Below are 16,331 nucleotides of genomic sequence, written 5' to 3'. Positions count from 1 at the left end.
GACAAAATATCGACTCTACTAACCCTATTAACCCTACTTTTGGATGTGGGGTAATTGTTACCCTGCACTCTCTCAGCCTAACAGGAAGTAGCTGATGTATTGTTCCTAAAAGGGGCGGAGCTCTGTGAAGCTAACTGGTTTTAGCATAGTTTCAGGCTGATCATTTGTTTGGGGATTTAGTGACCTAAAGAAAGACCCAAAGAAGAGATCTTTATATGTAGGCTTGTTATAATGGATTATGTCTAGGAAATGGGGCTAAGTGCCCCTGGATTTGGTAAGAACTTATATTTTATTGCTTATGAAATGTAAAGGTCTGGTGTTTACATCACTGAACTGAAAGTAGTCTTGGGCATCAGCAACTTGGCTATTCTATTGATTTTTGTTAAATAGCATTATTGTAAAAGTGTGCAAGGCCAAGTCTTTCTGAAGTGAAGCACAGTCTATTCAGCCAAGGGTCCTGTGTCTTGGATTAGTTTAGTTTTAATTTTCAGGTGATGCACAAAGGTTGTAATGGAGTGAGAAATTGTGGTTCTGTGACATATTTCTGTACGAGTTGTTTTCTTCAGTAAGACGCAGTATTGCAGTATTGCATTTGTTGGTTTTGTTTCCCCTTGGAGTGCTTGAGTGTTGGCCTTTTTACTATAGTACATTTAATAGTAATCTTTTAGCTGGATACAGTATGTTTACGGTTGCATGATACTCAACCATGTGGTCAGCCCCATCCCCCTCACTCCAGTGGAGATGTGAACTTTCTTGTCAGCAACAATGAGAAGACGGTCATTAGTATGCTAATAACCCAGACAGCTATTTGCTGTGGCTCAGGCTTCTCACTTTACTTTATTTGCCAGAATTGTAGTTTACATGGAAACTAACTAACTAAACCTAAATTTTAACTGCAGCATGTTTACATTTTTCCTATTCTCTTATAAGCCATTTCCTTTTGTTGCAGTAAATATCGTTTGATTGTTAAAGAACCTGCAGATTACAAAGCAAGCAAATATTTACCTTGCATCTTTATGTGAAAATAGCTGACCTGTGTATAATTTCTAAATGCTAATAATATGAAGTAAAGGCATTAGCGACCATGTCTTCTACTGACCTACTTATCAGCTGTCTCTGTCCTGGCCCAACCTTCTAAAGAGATTTCCATAGAATCGCAGCCAGTACTCGTCTGCCCTGTTCATCTTGTTCATGTCTTTGCGAGCCTTGACAGAGCATCCTGCTAGCCACTTCCTGTGTCTTCTGCCTCAGCTTCCTGTTTATGCTCTTTTATGAAACACAATATTGTTCAGCCTAATCTGCCATGGACGCCTGTATCACCTGGACGGGCTGGTTTGGGTGGTTGTACTTGTCAGGCTTCTGGCAACTGATCTTTGTATAGCAGGTGGCTAACCCTGTAGTGTTGTCTGTGCTGTTTTAAACGGTAGTTGTATTGTATGTTGACAGTGATGTTTGATGTGGTCCACTCCCATGACAGTCTTTTCATAAAGGGTCTATTCCTGGCTAGCTCAATTTTCTTTATTATTTCATCTTTGTTTGTCGTGGTTCAAGCATTAAGGCGAGTAAGGTTTCATCCCTGTCTGTAAGCTAAGCAATATCATTTTACTGAGACACAAAGGCGCTAGCTGCCTGGCTAAAATAGACTGGCTTCAAAAAGATGGAAAAGGCATACTGACATGTGCTTATATTCTGCAAATTAATTAAAAACTATTGTAACGTAATTGTAATAAAAACATAATGTTGATGTTTTGTTTGGGTTTTTTTGTTCTGAAATTAACCACAATTTAGTATTTGTATACCCTAAATTTTATTTTTACCTCCCTCAGCTATTCTAAGACTCTCTTATATAATTTTCTATTGCCTTAAGATGACTATGACCTCTTGACTGTGTGTAAGAGCTCTAGTCTTTTGGCCATTGCTCAATCTTCATCTTTGTGGTTTTTGCCTTATGTGCAAGTTAGTCACGGCCCTCCTGTTAGTGCAATGAATAGAGAAATAATAGTATTTGGGTTGTTATATTGTAAACACACCAGAGAAGCTGGCGTAGCACTTTCTCAGTTCTATGGCTCAAAAACATGTTTGGACTCTTTCTGTGGTTCCTGCTGTTAAAGTTTTAGCAGCAGGAATGTGTCTAAATGGCAAATGCAGCGGAGAACGTGAGAAGTATCAAAGAGGGGTGGGGGTACATTAGCTGTAAGTGCTCACAGATGTTACTCAAAGTTCATCAGTTCTACTTGGGGCTGGAAAAATCTTTTCCTGGAAAACTTTTACCCACCGGAAGCTCTGTCTGCCATCTTTCTGTCTCACTGTATTTACTGTGTCTCTCTAGCCTTGAGCGCTGGGTCTGTCTCTCTGGCCTTTCGGTGCATCCCGCGCCTCTGCTCCAGTCTCTGCTCTGCTGCAGTCTGGCTCTGCTGGTATTGCACACTCGTGGAGCTCTACCCTCTGAGGGTCATCAGATGGTATTTTGCCACTGAAAATAATTGCTGGGTGTGTCCTTGTGGAGCAGCTGCTTTTGTCCAGTAGCCTCATGTCTCCACACAGCCTGCCAGTCAGGCATGTGGTGACCTTGGTGAGGCCATGTTGAAATGAAATGTACACCGACTGTTTCGCAATAACTGCTGCCCTGCCAAGTCACACCTTCTTCCCCTTGAACTGCACCGACTGGCCCTAATGAAGACATTTGTGCTCCTCATTTAGTGATCCTTTGAAATCTTGCCCCTGTTAAATGTGATACTATAAAATGTTCCTACTGGAATAGCAGAGAAAGAATCTAAATAAGCAGATAGATATACAACAAACCATGTGCCACTGAAAGAAGAAATTGTTGAGTCTCATCTGAGTGCATCTTGTGTCTTTACAGAGAAACCAGGTCCCGAGCGGAAGCGCATTAAAAAGGAGCCCAGCACCCGGAAGGCGGGCCTGCCGTTTGGAATGGGGATGCCAGGGATCCGGGTCGGGTACCCCCTCTCCGAGCGGCAGCAGGTGGCCCTGCTCATGCAAATGACAGCGGAGGAGTCCGTCAACAGCCCAGGTGCGTGCTTATCAAAACGGCCACGTCTTCAGAGGATGGGGGCCATGAGAGAGAGCAGTTGTGTTAAAGCGCACCATTTAAAACCAATAGAATTGTTCAATTAAGCAATTAAGATATTCAAGTATGGAACTGGGATTCAAGTATGTTATTTGTTATTAAAATAAAGGTCTTTCATTTGGTATTTTGTACCTACAAACTATTGAACAGTGTAGTAGACAATTAAAAGAAATATTTAGAAATGATCTATTTTAAAAAAAAAAAACTGCTACAGCATAATTGTAACTAAGTACTTTTTAAACTGTGCGTATTGTTGATAGTATGTGTGTACTTTATTTATGTGAATAACAAACCATTTATCTATGCATATGTGTGCAGGATTTTTCAAATGTTATTTTGGACAATAACTCTCAAACTCAATCAGGAAGATGTGATTAGTGCTTGGAGTTAATCTTATAAATTGGATCAAGTGTGCTGAAGTGTTCAGGCCTTTTGCTAACTAATAGTGTTATACTGCCCCCATGTGGCTGAAACCCATTGTTGCTACCAGTTTGAAGGTAAAAAGGATCTAACGGGAACTAACGTGGTTCTGTTTGTGTTGGTTTTTTTGTTTGTTTTTTTATTTAGACACAACACCAAAGCACCCGTCACAGTCCAGTCTGGGTCAAAAGGGAACGCCAAACTCTGCTTCTAAAACCAAAGACAAAGTGAATAAACGAAATGAGAGAGGAGAGACGAGGTTACACAGAGCAGCGATACGAGGGGAGGCGCGGCGGATTAAGGAGCTCATCAGTGAAGGAGCTGATGTGAATGTAAAAGACTTTGCAGGTGAGACACTACTCCCCACCTCAGAATGTAAAATAACAGTGTAATATAACACACTGACTTCTTTAACTCTTGTTCCTGTGCTCAGGCTGGACTGCATTGCATGAGGCGTGTAACAGGGGCTACTATGATGTGGCCAAGCAGCTGCTGGCAGCCGGGGCAGAGGTCAACACCAAGGGACTGGATGATGACACGCCACTGCATGATGCCTCCAACAATGGACATTTCAAGGTACATTATTTATACTATACTTTGAGTAAACAGGCTTGTCAGTCTACTAATATAAGTTACTGTTACTTATATTCAGGTGGTGAAGCTACTTTTACGGTATGGGGCAGACCCACGTCAGAGCAACAGGAGAGGGGAAACTCCGCTCAAGGTTGCAAACTCTCCGACCATGTTGAACCTGTTGCTGGGCAAAGGCACTTACACGTCGAGTGAAGAGAGTTCATCTGGTATGTAAACTATTCTATTTTATCTGTGTTAAATCAGTTCTGTTGCATCATTATTAGTGGAATAATGCATTGCTTTTTTGGGGCATAACAAGATGGTTTTTCAATTTTATGTACACAGTAGCGGTAATTGGCTAACTAATCTATAATATAATATGGCAAAGCTTTATATTGTTGTTATTTAATTCATTAATCATTACAGTTATATAGAGTGTCTTTCAAGACATCCAGAGCGCTTTACAGTTCATTGTTCATTCACTCCACACCTGGTGATGGTAAGCTACTGTTGTAGCCACAGCTGCCTTGTGCAGACTGACTGAAGTGACGCTGCTAATCTGCGCCACCTCCAACCACCACCAGCACTCGCGTACACTCCACTTTCATACTAGGTTGAAGTGTCTTGCCTAAGGACACAACAACAGTTTTTGCCACTGGTATTCCCAGTGGCCTCCCAGTCAAGTACTGACCAGACCCAGCCTTGCGTAGCTTCTGAGATCTGACGAGATCAGGCTTTGATAAGCTGGTATGGCTAGACTTGTAGCATCATAAAGCTGTTTATAGAGACCAACAGATGTGAGTAATTTTATTTAATAATTTTCTGTCTGTTTTTTTGTTTACAGAATCCTCAGAAGAAGAGGAAGACGCCCCTTCGTTTGCCCCCTCCAGCTCCGTGGACGGCAACAACACAGACTCTGAGTTTGAAAAAGGCCTGAAGTTAAAAGGCAAAAACGCAGACCCACCTAAATCTGCTGTCACACCCGTCAAAGATGAATACGAATTTGACGAGGACGATGAGGAGGAACGAGTCCCGCCTGTTGACGACAAACACTTGTTAAAAAAGGACTTCCGTAAGGACACTGTCGCCAAGGCCAACAGCTTCATTTCCATACCTAAAATGGAGGTCAAAACCTATTCCAAAAGCAACTCGCTCACACCAAAGAAACCTGTCAGGCGGATCATCTCTGACAGTAACAGTTCAGATGAGGACGACAGGACATTGTGTTTCACGTCAACGCCAACGCCACGGCAACAGACCCAGCAAACAAATACCAAGACCAGAGACTCTAGTAGTTTGAGCTCAAAACAACAAAAAGACAAGAGCAAAGTTAAAAAGAAGCGAAAGAAGGAGAGCAAAAATAATGTCAGTAAAGAAGTTCGATTTGGCAAAGTTAATGACAAATTCTGCACTTCTGATTCAGATTGTGAGGACATAGAGAGTGAAGACGACAAGGGCTCGAACAGTATTAAAGACTCTTCTACAACAAAAGACTCCTCATCACATGTAAACTCTCAAAAACAAACACAGTCGTTAGCCGAACAGCACCCCAAACAGTGGCGGACAGATGGCTGGAAAACAGTCTCCTCTCCAACATGGTCCGACGTTAGTTCTCTTTCAGATTCAGTCAGAACCAGGTTATCCAGTGAATCAGACTACTCCTCTGCAGACTCAAGTGTAGAGTCAATAAAACACCCTAAGAGGAAAGCGCAAGAAAACAAAAAGAAAAACAACTCACACAGCAACGCAGTAGATAAGAAAAATTCAGACCTCTTTAAAAATGCAGACAGCACGGCTTCCAAAATGGACGGAGATGGAAAAGTTGTAAAAAAGCATAAAGTTAAACACAAACACAAAGCCAAGGAGAAAGAGAAGTCTCAGAGCGTAGTGCTTAATCAAGACATGAATGAAAAATTTGTAAAAAGCTACTCTTTTGATTTTGAAGATTCGAGAAAAAATTCAGTTGGAGATTCTGAATCTGCGACTGAGGGCAAAATAAAGTTAAAACATGAAAAAGACCATTCAAAAAAGGACGATAGACTATCAAAAAGTAAGTCTGATGATAAAGACTGGACAACAAGTAAAGATCTCCACAGAACATTAAAGGAGGACAAAAACAAGAAAACAAAGGACTCTGCCAAGGAGAAGACGATTAAGGAGGAGAAAACGATAAAATCTGAAAAAGAGAGAAATGTCAAGGAGAAGGAGAAACCAAAAGAGGACAAACAAAAAGCTCACAAAGAAGACAAGAAGAAAAAGTCAAAGGAGAAATCATCTTCCAAAGCAGAAAGGAAGGGCGAGCAGAAAGAGGAGAAACATCTCAAAGTGGATAAGGAAAAAATCAGCAAGGAAGACAAATCTAAAAAGGACAAAACAACAAAAGAAGAGCCAGATTATGAGGGCTATGATGTCAACAATCGCTTTCTCAACATGGAAGACTCAAAACTCAGCGCCTCCGATGACCATCATGACCGATGGGGGTCTGAAATGTCCTCCGACTCCTCCCTCTACGATGATAGCTGGGACACACCTGTGAAAGAGTACAAGGAGTATAAGGCCAACAACTCTGTCAAACTGATAGTAGAAACGGTGAAAGAGGAGACCAGAAGGAAGGATGGCAAGGTTAAGGATAAAAAGTCTGACCACAATGAAAAGCGGTCAGAGGATAAGGTGACATCTAAAAAGAAAGATAAAGACTCAGAGAAAACCAATGAGAAGAAAAAGGATTGGACGGAAAAACAAAAGCTAAACTCAAGCCACTCTGAAAAGGATAAAAAGAGAAAGGAGTCAACAGAAATTGTTAAAAAGGAGTCATTGGATAATAACAGAGAGCGCAAAGATTCATACGAGTTCACAAAGGAGCGGAAAGATGTCAAAATTAAACAGGAGAGCCATGACTACAGCAATGACGCTTTCTTTAAGGACCTAGATGCTGTCAGTAAATCCTGCGATGTCAGAGAACGAAATCACTCTGGGAAGGAGAAAGATAAGAAGGGTGATATTGTGGAGAAGCGGGAAAAGAAAGCTGACAAGCACAAAACAAAAGACCCAGAAAAGGACAAATCTGAGAAAAGCATTATTGAAAAAGGGGTGAAGGAAAAGGATGGGGAGCGGGTAACTAAGGAGAAGAAGGAGGCGGTTAAAGACAAACATAAAGAGTCGCACGGCAAAGATCGCAAAATGTCATCCGAGCAGGTCAAGAAAGAAAAGGTCTCTCAGGAAAAACATCCGGAGAGGGAGAAAGATTTCCAAGAGGTCAAAAAGGAGGAGCGCAAACAAGAGAAAAGCAAAACATGGTATAAAATCGCAGATATTTTTACAGATGAGAGTGATGATGATGAGGATAGTTACAATGGAGGAGTGGCTCTGGACCGGAAAGATTCCACACCCGATCATGATGAGATGGATCACTTCAGCTCGGACAAAATCAGAAAATCTACAGACATTAAACATAATACGGAAAAAGCAAAGGATCACAAGGACAAAAAGAAGGAGAAAAGTACTTTTGACACCGGTAAAGAGAGAAAGGGCTCATTAGAGAAACATAATAAAGACAAAAAGGATACTGTTGACGTCAAACACAAAGACAGGAAAGATCGCATGTCGGTGGACTCCAACCAGGACAAGAAAAACAAGCAGAAATTGTTGGACAAAAGGGATACAAGTGAGGAGAAGACAAAAAGTAAATATAAGGACAAGCTGGACCATTCAAAGGAGAGGAAGGCATCAAAAGGGAGCGGCGAAAATGAAAAGTCCCTATTAGAAAAACTAGAAGAGGAAGCTATGAATGACTACAAGGATGACTCCAATGATAAAAACAGTGAGATCTCCTCTGATAGCTTTACAGACCGTGGTCATGAGCCAATCTTAACAAGCTATTATGACTCTCTAGGCCTGAATGATGTGTCCGATGAGCGCAGAGATTCCCTGTCCATATCCACGCCACAGGACAAATTTAGGGAAAAGGAGAGACATAGACACTCTTCGTCCTCCTCCTCTAAGAAAAGTCACGACAAAGACAAAGAAAAGGTCAAAAAGGACAAAGGAGACAAACGGGACAAAACTGAGGAGATCAGAGAGTCATACAGCCGCAGAGAGAGCTTGCCCTTTGAGAAGGAGCCAATGCCTCTAGAGGCTGACCCCTATACGTTTCCATATGGAGGGAAAGGGGATGGAGAGGATGATTTTGATAAAACGCTGGAGTTTGAAAAAGAAATGTCCAAAAAAGATAAAGAAAAATCCTCAGTCATCAACGACCGCATAAAAGACAAGAAAAAGAAGGAGAAGCACAAGGAGAAAATGAAGGAGGAGAAAAATAAATATATTGATGGGTTTGGGTCATTTAAACACTCCAAAGAGGACATCAAGGTGGGGTTAAAAGACAGCCCTCAACTCACAGTCCTGAAGGAGAGGTCAAAGGAGGATAGTCCTAAATATGACATGAAAAAGGACAGAAATAGAGAGAATGTGGAAAAAGACAATCGACTAGACCATAGTAAGTCTAAGTCTAAAGAGGAGAATGAAAAGCTGGTCCCCTCTAAAGACACAGCAGCGCGTAAAGACAACAGGCCACGGGAAAAACTGCTGGTTGATGGCGATCGTCAAATGACGAGTTTTGGCCAAATGTTGAGTCTGAAAGACCAGGAGAGCGAAGAGCGCCACAAGAGGCATAAAGAGAGGATGAAGCAGATGGAGAGGCTCAGGCCCAAAACAGGAGACCCCAAACTCAAGGACAAAACAAAGTCCACAGAGGAGGTCAGGAAAGGCCGCACTGAACTAACCAAGAAGTCCAACAGTGTGGAGTCTGGCCTGAAAGAGAAGAAGCTGAAAGATGTCAGCAGCATCCCAGCTCAGATGATGTCCCCAGGCAGAAAGTTCCAGCCAGACACTCAAAATTCAAAAGACTGGCTCACAGGACATCAGATGAAGGAGAACCTCCCTGCTTCTCCCCGGCCCGATCAGAACCGTCCAACTGGGGTACCGACTCCCACCTCTGTCATCTCCTGCCCCAGCTATGAGGAGGTCATGCAGACTCCTCGCACACCCTCATGTAGTGCAGAAGACTACCCTGACATCACGTTTGATGGGCTGATGGAGTGCCACAACTCATCAGCCATGACCATGTCTATGAATGCCTGCTCACCAACCTTCTTTGAAAGGTAAGCGCCAAGTCTGTTAATTATAATTTTTGACATTTGGGGTTCATAATAACTAATGTTTTTGTCTTGTTTCCCAGCAGGTATTCAAACTCCCAGAGCTTTCCAGAAGGCACCTGTCCAACTCCTGCTAAGAACCTGCAGCTGCCTCTGGTGAGCCGCTCCGAGGACTCTGGTGTGCGGAGGCCTTTGGAGGATGAGTTCAAAGCGGAGGCAGACAAGTTTCTCCAGCAGAGCGATGCAGGCGGGGACTATGACCCCACCTCTCAGGCTCAAGAGGACAAGACGGGCACTCTGGACAGATTGGAGTGTGTGTCCCCTCCCTACTTCTCTCCCATGAGGCTGCTGTCGCCCCGCCGGGAGCCTGTCCACTCTATGCCTGATGTGGCGGCGCCTGGCCTGGCTGGAGCAGAGAGTAGTGACCATATAGCTGACAGTGTATTCAGCAGCTACCTGCCCAAACCCTCCACCCCAGTGCACCGGCCAGACCCCCAAGAACCCTGCTTTGACATTGCTGCCCCTCCTACCCCTGCTCCTGCCGCTTTGCCTCCTCTTGACATAGACGACATCTCTGAGCCGCACCACAGTGAACCCAACATGGTGCTGTCGGACCTCCCACCTGCCACTGACCCTGTGCATTTGGAGGAGGAAGAGGAGGAGGAAGACGACAGAGTAGACCCTGACAACTGTGCCCTGGAGGAAGCTGAGCCGCCCACAAATCCTTGCTCCTACTCTCCTCACATGGAGGACCCTCTTAGGAAGGGCTGGTCTGCAGAGTCACCCATCCACCATGAGCCAGAGGTACAGCCTATCTCCCCTGCTCAGCCCACAGACGACCATGACGAGAACTGCTACGAGCATAACATGGGTTGGAACACAGACATGGACCTAAAATCTCCTCATATGAATTATGGAGAGATTGCTGCAGCAGTTTCCAAAATAACTAGCCCGTACTCCCACTCTCATTCAGATAATGAGATGCAGCACATATCTGGTCACCCCACTGTCAGTTCTCCATACGCATGGAACAGGTGGCATAAAGAAGAGCAGGACTATGATGAGCAGAAGGAGGCTGTGGCAGAGATCCCGTCACCAGAGAGACCCGACTCTGGGATGGACGATGAAGTTCACTATTTAAACACCTTGTCATCCTCAAATCGTCTGGAGTCCTTTTTCCCGGACTGCAATAAGTCACATCAGATGGACACAGTAGAGCCGGCATGTGTAGAGCCCGAACCCAGACAACCCGCTCACATTTACAGTGCTACAGAGGAACACATGCACCCTGCTCCCACTGTGGCCCCTGAGCCTGTTGTCCCATGGGCCGACCCCTTCTCTGCTGATGCAGATGAGCTTGATGATCTAGGACCTTTCTCTCTACCAGACCTCCCACTCCCAGACAAAGCAGAGGAGGCTGAAGCTCATGAGGCCGAACTGTCTGAACAGAAGTCAGTTCCATCTCAGATCAGGCACATGGTCACAGACAGAGAAGACCCAGATGTGATGGAGGTGGATCCCCTGGGTCTCTCCACTCCGTGTCCACCTGCGGAGCTAGGTTTACGGGAACCTACATCACTAGGTTTACGGGAATCTACAGCGCAGGACTTGGTTGTCCCATCACCACATGCCACTTTCCAGCCCGAGCTGGAGCCAGAGCCTCAGAGCGTGCCGTATGGTCCCCCTGAGGACTCGGACACTAGCCTGCTGTACACGTCTGTAAAACCAGACTCTGTTTCACAACCTCATGTTCAGATCCACGCTCTTGACTCTCTGCACATGCCCACAGATTCACTGTCTGCTCTGAAGCCGGACACTCCAGAGGAGAAGCATGAGCCTGCAGTCGAACCACTCACCACATGCACTCCTCTGCCACCCCCTGTGCCAGTGACCCTCCCCAGCCCCGTGGACCTCCCAATCACTCAGGACACCTCACCTAAGCTGCCAGCTGAAAGTATCACCCCACTGTCCACGCCTGTAGATATTCCCAAAAAGGACGAAATCCCTCAGAGGATGACCCGCAACCGCGCCAAGAACAATCCCGCTGCTGTGGCCCCTCCTACCTCCAGCATACTGACCTCATCAGCCTCTCTCACCTCCATAACTGCCAATCCTGTCGTGAGCATCAACCACTTACCCACCAGGACCCCGACTCCCACCTCAGCGTCTTCCTTCTCTCTAAAGAAAGACAAAGAGTCAGTGCTTAGCATTGCCTCCACTGCTCCGACTTTAACAACCTCTCCGACAGTGGTGCTCAGTAAAACCACAAAAGGTCGTCCCATCCCGGTGGAAGATGACGACACTCAAACACAGCACCCACGAAAGAGGAAGTTTGCCAGGACAGCAGGACAGCAGGTGCAGGTTCAGCTTGTGAATACAGCCATGAAACAAACCAGGGAGATGATCCAGCAGACATTGGCTGTTGTGGTCAATGCCATTAAACTGGATGACATTGAGCCCTACCACAGCGACCGTTCCAATCCTTACTTTGAGTACCTCCAAATCAGGAAGAAGATTGAGGAAAAGCGGAAAATCCTGTGCTACATCACACCACAGGCTCCTCAGTGTTATGCTGAGTATGTGACCTACACTGGCTCCTACCTGCTGGACAGCAAGCCTCTCAGCAAGCTTCACATTCCTGTGGTAAGTGAATGTTTGTATATTCAAATATTTTATTATAGATTTATTTTAAATGGGACATATCTGAACTTTTTGAACCTTTTCTCTTCAGATTGCTCCACCTCCATCGCTGTCGGAGCCCTTGAAAGAACTTTTTCGACAACAGGAGACTGTGAGAGGAAAGCTCAGGTTGCAGCACAGCATAGAGAGGGTATGTCTCCTGAAACAGTGTTACCCTCCCTCAACAGTATAATTATTAGAAGTGTGGGTAATTTTTTATCCAGATGTTAATGCTGCTTTCTTACTGTGTTTACAGGAAAAGCTGATTGTGTCATGTGAGCAGGAAGTGCTGAGGGTCCACTGCAGAGCAGCCAGAACAATAGCCAATCAGGCTGTTCCATTCAGTGCCTGTACTATGCTTTTGGACTCTGAAGTCTACAATATGCCATCAGAGAGCCAGGTAGGAAAATGACCAGGTCATTTAAAATCTCTTTCTGTGTTACAGCAACGACTGTAACTTTGTATTTGTGTTTTTAGGGGGATGAAAACAAGTCAGTGAGGGATCGGTTTAATGCTCGGCAGTTCATTTCATGGATCCAGGATGTGGATGATAAATACGACCGCATGAAGGTCAGTACTAAACAGTCAATATCTTTGCTAAAGTTGAAGAACAGGTTAATAGTAGCGTTTTCTTTTTCAGACATGCTTACTGATGCGGCAGCAGCATGAAGCAGCGGCGCTCAATGCCGTGCAGAGGATGGAGTGGCAGCTGAAGGTGCAGGAGCTGGACCCTGCAGTGCACAAGTCTCTGTGCGTCAATGAGGTGCCGTCCTTCTACGTGCCAATGGTCGACGTCAACGACGACTTTGTCCTGCTCCCTGCATGACAGCGCGCAGCACTCAGACTCACCAACTGAATCTGAATCATGTTCTCAAAGAGACTTCGTTACAAAGAACGAATGGAAAGGGCTAGCAAGTTTAAGAAGGACAGGAAAGACTTTATTATATTGAAAAGAAATTATAAACTTGCCCTTGATTCCCTTCCGTGAAGAAGGAACTACGTTTTTTGTGGGGAATGAGACGGAACACAACTTGCACTTTCATCCTCAAAGTTTTTATGCTTTTCTTTGATCAGAGTTCAAGAAGCAAAAACAGGCGTTGACTTTGACACTCTGACACCGGGTCACATCTCCCAACGCTCCAGGAGACACAGGACAGAAATCTTTTTCTGCGTTTGTTTCTGGTCCTGATTTCAGCAGACCGCACGAGGGCACAGAGAGGGGTTGTTCCGCAGAAGGACGGAGAACAGGGCTCCCTGAGGACCAGGAGAAGCAGAGGCCACCCAGTGGATGTGGTAGAGGTCAGAGCTGTGCTACTGCTCTGAAGCACCCGCAATGGGCCACACCTGCCCCGGGGCACTTTGAGCGACACGAGGGCCCAGAGAGCAGAGGGACAGACTGAGGCAGACTCTGCGCCGGGCTCACGGGACAAGACTGGACCTGAGGACAGACCGGAGTGTCCTCATCTCCACACTTTGTCCTAAAAACACAAGAGCGCCATAGACTGCAAAAACACCACAGGACAACCAGAAAATACAACCATAACGAATGTTACAATTCAAAGACTATTGAGAGTTTGTGGTTGGGTGGGAGAAGAGAAATATTGTTTTTGTCTATTTCTTTACTTGGGCATTTCATTGTTTCTGAGGAAGTGACTTGAAACACTACAGAGCCAATATTAGTTTAATGGAAAAAAAACAAAAGAAAACAGAAAAAAAGTTGTATTCCGTAAATTATGTACAGTTTTTATATTCGTTAACCAATGTATTCTTGCTGCCTTCTAGATAATTTATTTTGCCACACATTACTGCACAGTTGTAAATAACCTATGTACTGTAATATCACTCAGTTAAGTGTAAAGAAAAACCGTAAAAGAAATAAAAATTATCTTTTTATGTACAATTCACTTTGGGCAGCACTTTCCCCCTCATATCCATGGGCCAAACGTGTGTGACTCCAGTGCACAGTTTAATCCCGTCTGATTCAGTCCAGGGATCCCTACCACACACAGTATTCTGATAAAACAGGCCTAACCCACAAGCCAACCTCCATATAGTCCCTCTAATGTAGCAAAATAGTTATCAAGGATTTATTTAAAGAATAGACAGAGGATTATTATTCATTGCTTTACTACACAACTATATCTGAAATTTTTTGAGCCAAGAAAATGCCTTTTTCAGTGAAAAATGTACTCATTGTTGGGCAAAGTCATAGATATTTATGGGTGAGGTGAAAGTTATGTCATTTTCAAACAAAGTGTCATGTCTGTTCATTGTTTTTATTTTTACAAAATCCACAATTGTCTCAAACTAATAAGACACGGGTCTCATCTTTTTCTTGTTCTTTAAGCTCTCATAATTGTCATTCCATGTTTAATTTGTTTGCCCCGTTCATTGTTGTAATTCAACTTTTACTCACTTGATGGCGCCAGTAGTCCTTTTTGTCTCAGCCAAAACTTGTGTGAGAGACCTGTGGCCTTTGTCATGAATGGGCATTTTTTAACAACATGTTTAAATTGATTCACCGTCGGCTCAAAATCTTTATTCTCCTTTTAAACTTCAAATTTGTCACTGCTTTTTAAAGTTAGAGTTACTTCCTCATGTTGTTGTTCACCATAACTTTAGTTCAGGCCCAAGTAGATTAATTGTATCTTTACTCAGTATGTACCAAAAAGGACATGAAAACTCAAAACTCAGCCAGTGGGTAGAGTAATGCTGAATATACATCCCTTTTTATTGTCTTTAGTTAAATGTTGAGTTGTGATAACTATTTTAGTGGAAAAAGCTTTCTTTGACTTGTCCCCACATCGGCTGCCAGTCTTTGTGAGAGCTGCTTTTGTGTTTTTCAGATGGCAATATTTCCCATTCACTTACACACTGTCAGTGAGCATAGCTGTGTATGGTATGTCTAGTCAGTGGTTGTTAAAGTTACCGTGCAGGCAAGGTGGCTAGATGTTCTTCATACCTCCATACACACCCATACAATAGATTTAAACCCCTCCTTTGTCATGTTTTCATTTCATTTACTGTTTTTTGGGATGATGTCTGTTGTTTTGTGTTTAGCTAAATGTGTGTGTTTTGTGTTCATTCTTATTAAGGGGTTAATTTTGTTCCTGTATAGTAGTTAAGCATACGCACCAGTGGCATGTCAATCACTTTGCTTATCAAGCAGAATGTATCCCATTTTACTATATATGCCCTGAACGACCACGCCCTCACTATTGTTTACAAGACATTACAATAACATGTATTTTTGCATCATTTGGAACGGTTTAATTATGCCCTGCCTTTGATTTTACTTCATTTATTTGAGTCCACAAAGGCTTGAAATGGTGATGATGGCTGCTCCAATGTTGTTTTCCCCAAATAGCAATATCCTAACCATATATATCGTCACTAAACAATATATTTTGGCCATATTCAGTAATCAATAGACTGATGCACAGTTGAGCAGCACTAGGCCATGGTGAAACAGTCAGCAACATATTACCTCTATGCTCTTACATTCACTAGCTTAGATTTGTTTGTGTTTAAATGACATTTTTCATAGTAGAATCACAATTTCAAGCCTTTTTTTCTAGTTTTCTTTGATTTCTAATTAAACCCAAACTGTAGCTGTTTCGTTTTTTTCCTTGTATTTTTTTAGAAGATAAAGCATGGCAAACTACTCTTTAAAATGATGAGAAATAGCCTATTTATTATTTTCTTTTTTTCTGACACCTGTGGTATGTTTTTGAACTGAAGTTGGTCTCCGCTGTGTAAATTTTCCTTCTTGTTAATGCGTGAACGAGACATACTGTACATAGCTCTGTAAATAATAAAATCTCCCAGGACGTTTTTTGCACCCTCCTTTGTACTAGTCTGAAAATTTGCGTAGAATGTGGGGTTAATAACAGCTGAGTACGGGCTGGTAATGATGTACCAATGTAACATTTTTTATTTGTATAATGTAGTTTATTTGTGTACATATTGTCGGAGCAGCTAAAGGGGGCGGGGTTTTGGGGGGTGGTCGTTGATGCTATCGTCAGTGCTGTAACAGATCCAGTACTTACACCTCTAGCTGTTGTTGATTTCCTGCAAAAACATGACATGAAAATCTATGAAAAAATCCATAAAAATTTACAGGAGAAATGCGAGAACTGAAAATGAGGATGGATGGGGAAAAAACTCAAACTGAAAAGTAAAAATCTAAATTGTTATTTTCTACAGTTGCATGTACAGAGAGCGCGAGAACTGCTGTTGTTCCTCAGAGATTATGTTCGTTAATAAAATTTTGAAATATTACCAGTCGTCCTATGATTCTTGGTTTGGTGCATATATTTATACATTGACATTAAAAGTATAAAATATTAGAGTTTAATTCAGGGAAAGCCCTCTAACAGAAATTGTAGACCTGTAGCAAGAGACAAAAGTTCAAG

At 43.3% G+C, this 16,331-nt stretch overlaps 1 protein-coding gene across 3 annotated transcripts in view; it reads left to right on the top strand.

Annotated features, from left to right (window-relative positions):
* The window catches only part of ankrd11 (ankyrin repeat domain 11), a 112,899-nt gene extending 96,702 nt beyond the window's left edge, over positions 1–16,197 (top strand). For 2 of the 3 annotated variants that reach the window (XM_020938857.2, XM_055155023.1), the window contains exons 5-14: positions 2,864–3,034; positions 3,659–3,859; positions 3,945–4,087; positions 4,164–4,311; positions 4,929–9,243; positions 9,321–11,880; positions 11,969–12,067; positions 12,173–12,316; positions 12,394–12,486; positions 12,557–16,197. In XM_020938857.2, coding sequence (XP_020794516.2) covers positions 2,864–3,034; positions 3,659–3,859; positions 3,945–4,087; positions 4,164–4,311; positions 4,929–9,243; positions 9,321–11,880; positions 11,969–12,067; positions 12,173–12,316; positions 12,394–12,486; positions 12,557–12,742 — 8,060 coding nt within the window. In that variant the 3' untranslated portion in view covers positions 12,743–16,197. The remainder of the gene's footprint in view (positions 1–2,863; positions 3,035–3,658; positions 3,860–3,944; positions 4,088–4,163; positions 4,312–4,928; positions 9,244–9,320; positions 11,881–11,968; positions 12,068–12,172; positions 12,317–12,393; positions 12,487–12,556) is intronic. The other variant, XM_055155024.1, reaches the window with a different exon arrangement.
* Positions 16,198–16,331: the final 134 nt, after the last annotated feature.

Source organism: Boleophthalmus pectinirostris, unplaced genomic scaffold, assembly GCF_026225935.1.
Source record: "Boleophthalmus pectinirostris isolate CB_2022bp ecotype Guang Dong unplaced genomic scaffold, ASM2622593v1 HiC_scaffold_19, whole genome shotgun sequence".
NCBI classification, from domain to species: domain Eukaryota; kingdom Metazoa; phylum Chordata; class Actinopteri; order Gobiiformes; family Gobiidae; genus Boleophthalmus; species Boleophthalmus pectinirostris.
This window is presented reverse-complemented; position numbering and strand designations above follow the sequence as displayed.